Here is a 9,208-nt window from a genome sequence, read left to right as displayed (position 1 = left end):
ACTAACATGTGGTGCGTTCGCTGCTCTGACTCTCGCTCGTCATTTTCAGGTTAACGACGTTAAGAACGTAGCTTTGACTCAAACGCAGCACGGCACTAACCGGCCCACACCGACTACTCACCAAACCAGCTCAAACCAGCTCAAACCAGCTCAAACCAGCTCAAACCAGCTCAAACCAGCTCAAACCAGCTCAAACCAGCTCAAACCAGCTCAAAGTGTGACTAACCCCAGCCTGGATCACTGAAGCCAGAGTTTCTCACAGGAAGTGGCAAACCCTCTGAACCTCCGCAATAAAGCCCTTTAGTACACCAGCAGAGGGCGTCCTAGAGCCCTTTAGTACACCAGCAGAGGGCGTCCTAGAGCCCTTTAGTGCACCAGCAGAGGGCGTCCTAGAGCCCTTTAGTACACCAGCAGAGGGCGTCCTAGAGCCCTTTAGTGCACCAGCAGAGGGCGTCCTACAGCCCTTTAGTGCACCAGCAGAGGGCGTCCTACAGCCCTTTAGCACACCAGCAGAGGGCGTCCTACAGCCCTTTAGTACACCAGCAGAGGGCGTCATAGAGCCCTTTAGTGCACCAGCAGAGGGCGTCCTAGAGCCCTTTAGTACACCAGCAGAGGGCGTCCTAGAGCCCTTTAGTGCACCAGCAGAGGGCGTCCTACAGCCCTTTAGCACACCAGCAGAGGGCGTCCTAGAGCCCTTTAGTGCACCAGCAGAGGGCGTCCTAGAGCCCTTTAGTACACCAGCAGAGGGCGTCCTAGAGCCCTTTAGTGCACCAGCAGAGGGCGTCCTAGAGCCCTTTAGTACACCAGCAGAGGGCGTCCTAGAGCCCTTTAGTGCACCAGCAGAGGGCGTCCTAGAGCCCTTTAGTACACCAGCAGAGGGCGTCCTACAGCCCTTTAGTACACCAGCAGAGGGCGTCCTAGAGCCCTTTAGTGCACCAGCAGAGGGCGTCCTAGAGCCCTTTAGTACACCAGCAGAGGGCGTCATAGAGCCCTTTAGTGCACCAGCAGAGGGCGTCCTAGAGCCCTTTAGTGCACCAGCAGAGGGCGTCATAGAGCCCTTTAGCACACCAGCAGAGGGCGTCCTAGAGCCCTTTAGTGCACCAGCAGAGGGCGTCCTAGAGCCCTTTAGTGCACCAGCAGAGGGCGTCCTAGAGCCCTTTAGCACACCAGCAGAGGGCGTCATAGAGCCCTTTAGTGCACCAGCAGAGGGCGTCCTACAGCCCTTTAGTGCACCAGCAGAGGGCGTCATAGAGCCCTTTAGTGCACCAGCAGAGGGCGTCATAGAGCCCTTTAGTACACCAGCAGAGGGCGTCATAGAGCCCTTTAGTGCACCAGCAGAGGGCGTCCTACAGCCCTTTAGCACACCAGCAGAGGGCGTCCTAGAGCCCTTTAGTACACCAGCAGAGGGCGTCCTAGAGCCCTTTAGTGCACCAGCAGAGGGCGTCCTAGAGCCCTTTAGTGCACCAGCAGAGGGCGTCCTAGAGCCCTTTAGCGCACCAGCAGAGGGCGTCCTAGAGCCCTTTAGTGCACCAGCAGAGGGCGTCATAGAGCCCTTTAGTGCACCAGCAGAGGGCGTCCTAGAGCCCTTTAGTACACCAGCAGAGGGCGTCCTAGAGCCCTTTAGTGCACCAGCAGAGGGCGTCCTAGAGCCCTTTAGTGCACCAGCAGAGGGCGTCCTAGAGCCCCTTCAGCTTCAGTTAAAAGTTGTTGTTCCAGAGGTTCTAGAGGGTTTTCTAAATGCTTCAAATTCGCCGCTTTAATCTGCACCAAACTCTTTATATTTCTGTTTGATCCTTTTGCAATTATGTCTTTTATTTTGTTTCAACCGGCGAGAGCGAGGGGGCGTGTCCACGCGCCAGCAACCAATCAGATCAATACGGATGAACGTCTGATTATAGCAGCTCATTCATCAAATAAAAGAAAAACGAATGAGAAACTGTGGACCCGCCTCCGCCGCGTCTCACCGCCTTTTATTTTGAAAGTCCTGTTGTCAGTGGCTCTTCCTGTCGCTCCAGGCCAGTCCCCGGTCCGGGTTCTGGACCAGACTCAGTCCCGGCTCCAGCGGCGGTCCCTAAGAGCCAGGACTTAAGTCTGCTCCAAAGAGAGACGTGTGAAGAGGCAACAGCGCCACCACCTGGAGCAGTTTATACACATCTGTGAACGTAAAGGGTTAAAGAGAGCTACGGCGGCCCTGAAGGACAAACCACACCACCTTTATGACATGATAGAAGGAGGAGGGTCATGTGAAACGTCTCAGATGGTCACCTGATGCCGGCGAGGGCAGAGGGGGCGTGGCCTACACCATCATGAAAAACGTAAATCAAATCGACAAATGAATCTGAACATTTCAAGTATAAACTGTATAAAACGACACGTTCCTGTTTTTTTGGCCTGTTGCTGGTTTGACCTTCAGGGCCACTGTACGTTTGTGTGTTTTGGAGCTAGTTTTTGAGTTTGGTTTTGGGGGAATGTTGCGTCCCTTTGCGCCTGTAACGTACGAGCTTCAGTCACGTCACAAGAGAAATATTTCTGATTTTTTAATATAATAACGATAATAATCTGTACTTTCACCTGCGCCTGTGGTATTTTCACGTGACGTTCAGTTCTGTCTTTTACATTTACGTCGGTTTAGTTCTCATTTAAGCTGTTGTTCTTGTTCATCACAATCAGGAGTTTGAATCAGCCCAATTTCTTATTTATTTCAGGAACAAAAGAGGCATTTTTCAATAAAACTACTGAAAATGTAAAATACGTCTCGTGTTGTTTGTTCTGCTCCAGTGAGGTCCTCCTGTGAGGTCCTCCAGTGAGGTGAGGTCCTCCTGTGAGGTCCTCCAGTGAGGTGAGGTCCTCCTGTGAGGTCCTCCAGTGAGGTGAGGTCCTCCTGTGAGGTGAGGTCCTCCTGTGAGGTCCTCCAGTGAGGTGAGGTCCTCCAGTGAGGTGAGGTCCTCCAGTGAGGTGAGGTCCTCCAGTGAGGTCCTCCTGTGAGGTCCTCCTGTGAGGTCCTCCAGTGAGGTCCTCCAGTGAGGTCCTCCTGTGAGGTCCTCCTGTGAGGTGAGGTCCTCCTGTGAGGTCCTCCAGTGAGGTGAGGTCCTCCTGTGAGGTCCTCCAGTGAGGTGAGGTCCTCCAGTGAGGTCCTCCAGTGAGGTGAGGTCCTCCAGTGAGGTGAGGTCCTCCTGTGAGGTCCTCCTGTGAGGTCCTCCTGTGAGGTCCTCCAGTGAGGTCCTCCAGTGAGGTCCTCCTGTGAGGTCCTCCAGTGAGGTCCTCCAGTGAGGTCCTCCAGTGAGGTGAGGTCCTCCAGTGAGGTCCTTCAGTGAGGTGAGGTCCTCCTGTGAGGTCCTCCAGTGAGGTCCTCCTGTGAGGTCCTCCTGTGAGGTCCTCCAGTGAGGTCCTCCAGTGAGGTCCTCCAGTGAGGTCCTCCTGTGAGGTCCTCCAGTGAGGTCCTCCAGTGAGGTGAGGTCCTCCAGTGAGGTCCTTCAGTGAGGTGAGGTCCTCCAGTGAGGTGAGGTCCTCCAGTGAGGTGAGGTCCTCCTGTGAGGTCCTCCTGTGAGGTCCTTCAGTGAGGTCCTCCTGTGAGGTCCTCCTTTGAGGTCCTTCAGTGAGGTGAGGTCTTCCAGTGAGGTCCTTCAGTGAGGTGAGGTCCTCCTGTGAGGTCCTCCTGTGAGGTCCTTCAGTGAGGTCCTCCTGTGAGGTCCTCCTGTGAGGTCCTTCAGTGAGGTCCTTCTGTGAGGTCCTTCTGTGAGGTCCTCCAGTGAGGTGAGGTCCTCCAGTGAGGTGAGGTCCTCCTGTGAGGTCCTCCAGTGAGGTGAGGTCCTCCAGTGAGGTCCTTCAGTGAGGTGAGGTCCTCCTGTGAGGTCCTCCTGTGAGGTCCTTCAGTGAGGTCCTCCTGTGAGGTCCTCCTGTGAGGTCCTTCAGTGAGGTGAGGTCCTCCTGTGAGGTCCTCCTGTGAGGTCCTTCAGTGAGGTCCTCCTGTGAGGTCCTCCTGTGAGGTCCTTCAGTGAGGTCCTTCAGTGAGGTCCTCCTGTGAGGTCCTCCTGTGAGGTCCTTCAGTGAGGTCCTCCTGTGAGGTCCTCCTGTGAGGTCCTTCAGTGAGGTCCTTCAGTGAGGTCCTCCTGTGAGGTCCTCCTGTGAGGTCCTTCAGTGAGGTGAGGTCCTCCTGTGAGGTCCTCCTGTGAGGTCCTTCAGTGAGGTCCTCCTGTGAGGTCCTCCTGTGAGGTCCTTCAGTGAGGTCCTTCAGTGAGGTCCTCCTGTGAGGTCCTCCTGTGAGGTCCTTCAGTGAGGTCCTTCAGTGAGGTCCTCCTGTGAGGTCCTCCTGTGAGGTCCTTCAGTGAGGTCCTCCTGTGAGGTCCTCCTGTGAGGTCCTCCTGTGAGGTCCTTCAGTGAGGTCCTCCTGTGAGGACCTTCAGTGAGGTCCTCCTGTGAGGTCCTCCTGTGAGGTCCTCCTGTGAGGTCCTTCAGTGAGGTCCTCCTGTGAGGTCCTTCAGTGAGGTCCTCCTGTGAGGTCCTCCTGTGAGGTCCTCCTGTGAGGACCTTCAGTGAGGTCCTCCTGTGAGGTCCTCCTGTGAGGTCCTCCTGTGAGGTCCTCCTGTGAGGTCCTCCTGTGAGGACCTTCAGTGAGGTCCTCCTGTGAGGTCCTCCTGTGAGGTCCTCCTGTGAGGTCCTCCTGTGAGGACCTTCAGTGAGGTCCTCCTGTGAGGTCCTCCTGTGAGGTCCTCCTGTGAGGTCCTCCTGTGAGGACCTTCAGTGAGGTCCTCCAGATCTTTTCTTCCTTCCACATTGTGGGTTGAAAAAACAGATCAGTAGAACAAGGATTAATTTGTTTATAAAATTCAGTTTTCTTGTTCTGAGGTTCTGCATAGCCCCGCCCACAGGACCCGCCTCTCAATATCGGTGATCCAATCAAAAGATGTGCAAGTGATGCACCTGCTAGAAGGCGTGCAATAGCAACTTTAAAGCTGATTGACACTAAATGTTCATTTCCATTCACTTTAAGGTACAAGCGCCCGCACTGTTGAGTCTGAAGGTCAGAGGTCGGATGAAGGTCAGAGAGCAGATGAAGGTCAGAGAGCAGATGAAGGTCAGAGAGCAGATGAAGGTCAGAGGTCGGATGAAGGTCAGAGAGCAGATGAAGGTCAGAGAGCAGATGAAGGTCAGAGAGCAGATGAAGGTCAAAGGGCAGATTAAGGGCAGAGAGCAGATGAAGGTCAAAGGGCAGATTAAGGGCAGAGAGCAGATAAGTAAGTAAGTACATTTTATTTGTTTAGCACCTTTCACAGACAGTCACAAAGTGCTTCACAAAACACAGAATAAAACAATAAAAACACAAAAAACTTACAGTGAACAAAACATATACAACAATATACAGTCAAATCAGTCCCTAAAACAAGTGCATTTAAAAGGCTTGACCAAATAAAAAGGTAATGATAAAGGTCAGATGCAGATGAAGGTCAGAGGGAAGATGAGGGCAGATGAAGGTCAGAGGGCAGATGAAGGTCAGAGGCAGATGAAGGTCAGAGGGCAGATGAAGGTCAGAGGCAGATGAAGGTCAGAGGGCAGATGAAGGTCAGAGGGCAGATAAAGGTCAGAAGCAGATGAAGGTCAGAGGCAGATGAAGGTCAGAGGGCAGATGAAGGTCAGAGGCAGATGAAGGTCAGAGGCAGATGAAGGGCAGAGGCAGATGAAGGTCAGAGGGCAGATGAAGGGCAGAGGTAGATGACGGGCAGAGGGCAGATGAAGGTCAGAGGGCAGATGAAAGTCAGAGGGCAGATGAAGGTCAGAGGGCAGATGAAGGTCAGAGGGGAGATGAAGGTCAGAGGGGAGATGAAGGTCAGAGGCAGATGAAGGTCAGAGGCAGATGAAGGTCAGAGGGCAGATGAAGGTCAGAGGGCAGATGAAGGTCAGAGGCAGATGAAGGGCAGAGGGCAGATGAAGGGCAGAGGGCAGATGAAGGTCAGAGGCCGATGAAGGGCAGATGCAGATGAAGGTCAGAGGCAGATGAGGGAAGATGAAGGTCAGAGGCAGATGAAGGGCAGAGGCAGATTAAGGTCAGAGGCAGATGAAAGTCAGAGGCAGATGAAGGTCAGAGGGCAGATGAAGGTCAGAGGCAGATGAAGGGCAGAGGGCAGATGAGGGCAGATGAAGGTCAGAGGGCAGATGAAGGTCAGAGGCAGATGAAGGGCAGAGGGCAGATGAAGGTCAGAGGGGAGATGAAGGTCAGAGGCAGATGAAGGTCAGAGGCAGATGAAGGTCAGAGGGCAGATGAAGGTCAGAGGCAGATGAAGGTCAGAGGCAGATGAAGGTCAGAGGGAAGATGAGGGCAGATGAAGGTCAGAGGGCAGATGAAGGTCAGAGGCAGATGAAGGTCAGAGGGCAGATGAAGGTCAGAGGGCAGATGAAGGTCAGAGGCAGATGAAGGTCAGAGGCAGATGAAGGTCAGAGGGAAGATGAGGGCAGATGAAGGTCAGAGGGCAGATGAAGGTCAGAAGCAGATGAAGGTCAGAGGCAGATGAAGGTCAGAGGGCAGATGAAGGTCAGAGGCAGATGAAGGGCAGAGGCAGATGAAGGGCAGAGGGCAGATGAAGGTCAGAGGGCAGATGAAGGGCAGAGGTAGATGACGGGCAGAGGGCAGATGAAGGTCAGAGGGCAGATGAAAGTCAGAGGGCAGATGAAGGTCAGAGGGCAGATGAAGGTCAGAGGGGAGATGAAGGTCAGAGGGGAGATGAAGGTCAGAGGCAGATGAAGGTCAGAGGCAGATGAAGGTCAGAGGGCAGATGAAGGTCAGAGGGCAGATGAAGGTCAGAGGCAGATGAAGGGCAGAGGGCAGATGAAGGGCAGAGGGCAGATGAAGGTCAGAGGCAGATGAAGGGCAGATGCAGATGAAGGTCAGAGGCAGATGAGGGCAGATGAAGGTCAGAGGCAGATGAAGGGCAGAGGCAGATTAAGGTCAGAGGCAGATGAAGGTCAGAGGCAGATGAAGGTCAGAGGGCAGATGAAGGTCAGAGGCAGATGAAGGGCAGAGGGCAGATGAGGGCAGATGAAGGTCAGAGGGCAGATGAAGGTCAGAGGCAGATGAAGGGCAGAGGGCAGATGAAGGTCAGAGGGGAGATGAAGGTCAGAGGGGAGATGAAGGTCAGAGGCAGATGAAGGTCAGAGGCAGATGAAGGTCAGAGGGCAGATGAAGGTCAGAGGCAGATGAAGGGCAGAGGGCAGATGAAGGGCAGAGGGCAGATGAAGGTCAGAGGCAGATGAAGGGCAGAGGCAGATGAAGGGCAGAGGGCAGATGAAGGTCAGAGGGCAGATAAAGGTCAGAAGCAGATAAAGGTCAGATGCAGATGAAGGTCAGAGGGAAGATGAGGGCAGATGAAGGTCAGAGGGCAGATGAAGGTCAGAGGCAGATGAAGGTCAGAGGGCAGATGAAGGTCAGAGGGCAGATAAAGGTCAGAAGCAGATGAAGGTCAGAGGCAGATGAAGGTCAGAGGGCAGATGAAGGTCAGAGGCAGATGAAGGGCAGAGGCAGATGAAGGTCAGAGGGCAGATGAAGGGCAGAGGCAGATGAAGGGCAGAGGGCAGATGAAGGTCAGAGGGCAGATAAAGGTCAGAAGCAGATGAAGGGCAGATGAAGGTCAGAGGGCAGATGAAGGGCAGAGGCAGATGAAGGGCAGAGGGCAGATGAAGGTCAGAGGGCAGATGAAGGGCAGAGGTAGATGAAGGGCAGAGGGCAGATGAAGGTCAGAGGGCAGATGAAAGTCAGAGGGCAGATGAAGGTCAGAGGGCAGATGAAGGTCAGAGGGGAGATGAAGGTCAGAGGGGAGATGAAGGTCAGAGGCAGATGAAGGTCAGAGGCAGATGAAGGTCAGAGGGCAGATGAAGGTCAGAGGGCAGATGAAGGTCAGAGGCAGATGAAGGGCAGAGGGCAGATGAAGGGCAGAGGGCAGATGAAGGTCAGAGGCAGATGAAGGGCAGATGCAGATGAAGGTCAGAGGCAGATGAGGGCAGATGAAGGTCAGAGGCAGATGAAGGGCAGAGGCAGATTAAGGTCAGAGGCAGATGAAGGTCAGAGGCAGATTAAGGTCAGAGGGCAGATGAAGATCAGAGGCAGATGAAGGGCAGAGGGCAGATGAGGGCAGATGAAGGTCAGAGGGCAGATGAAGGTCAGAGGCAGATGAAGGGCAGAGGGCAGATTAAGGTCAGAGGGCAGATGAGGGCAGATGAAGGTCAGAGGCAGATGAGGGCAGATGAAGGTCAGAGGCAGATGAAGGGCAGAGGCAGATGAAGGTCAGAGGCAGATGAAGGTCAGAGGGCAGATGAAGGTCAGAGGCAGATGAAGGGCAGAGGGCAGATGAAGGTCAGAGGGCAGATGAAGGTCAGAGGGCAGATGAAGGTCAGATGCAGATGAAGGTCAGAGGCAGATGAAGGTCAGAGGTAGATGAAGGGCAGAGGGCAGATGAAGGTCAGAGGGCAGATGAAGGTCAGAGGGCAGATGAAGGTCAGATGCAGATGAAGGTCAGAGGCAGATGAAGGTCAGAGGTAGATGAAGGTCAGAGGGCAGATGAAGGGCAGAGGGCAGATGAAGGTCAGAGGGCAGATGAAGGTCAGAGGGCAGATGAAGGTCAGAGGGCAGATGAAGGTCAGAGGGCATCACATGATGGCTGAAAATTGTCCGTCTGTGAGAGTCACATCCTCCTTCATCTGGAACTCCTCCAGGTTTCTACGCTTTTTTCCCAAAGAGGTTTTTTTTGTAGTTTTTCCTGCAGAAGGAGAGTCTAAGGACAGAGGACCCTGGGACATCGTCCCTCGCCACCACAGACATTGTTGATTCATTTCTCACTGTGGCCCTCAGAGGCAACTGTTGTTGTGATTTTGGGCCTTACAAAAATAAATTGATTTGATTTGAATATGATTGGATCAAAGATCTAACATAAAGACCTCCAAATCTCAACCTGGGGCTGAAGCAACAAGAGGAAAGTCATGACATGAAGAGATTAACTCTCACTCTGGGAATCATTGAATACATATTTGTGGGAAAATGTATATATATATTCTGAATATGTTTAGGCCAGCAGAGAAGGCCCAACACTAGAGTCCGAGGTGCACGAACAAACTTCTCGCCTCTTATGAAGTATGAATTGGCCTTACTGTGGGTCATGGCAGCAGTCTGGGGGTGTGGCTTCAGGACCACCCGCCCCGTGGCTCTGCTACTGCCTGCCCTCGT

The 9,208-nt window shown here is 53.6% G+C and overlaps 1 protein-coding gene across 2 annotated transcripts in view; it reads left to right on the top strand.

The window, feature by feature from the left end:
• LOC140352314 (collagen alpha-1(XII) chain-like) overlaps window positions 1-2,731 on the top strand; it is a 53,561-nt gene extending 50,830 nt beyond the window's left edge. Inside the window, exon 27 of one of the 2 annotated variants that reach the window (XM_072439759.1) lies at window positions 2,016-2,731. In XM_072439759.1, the coding sequence (XP_072295860.1) occupies window positions 2,016-2,089 (74 nt within the window). In that variant the 3' untranslated portion in view covers window positions 2,090-2,731. Of the gene's footprint in view, window positions 1-49; window positions 441-2,015 lie in introns of those variants that run through there. The other variant, XM_072440156.1, reaches the window with a different exon arrangement.
• Window positions 2,732-9,208: the final 6,477 nt, after the last annotated feature.

The sequence above is a fragment of the Eucyclogobius newberryi genome, unplaced genomic scaffold, assembly GCF_026437365.1.
Source record: "Eucyclogobius newberryi isolate DKJ021-1_F unplaced genomic scaffold, fEucNew1.0.hap1 SCAF_1, whole genome shotgun sequence".
In the NCBI taxonomy this organism is placed as follows: Eukaryota; Metazoa; Chordata; class Actinopteri; order Gobiiformes; family Gobiidae; genus Eucyclogobius; species Eucyclogobius newberryi.
Note: the sequence above shows the minus strand (reverse complement) of the source record. Positions and strands in the feature narration are given on the sequence as shown.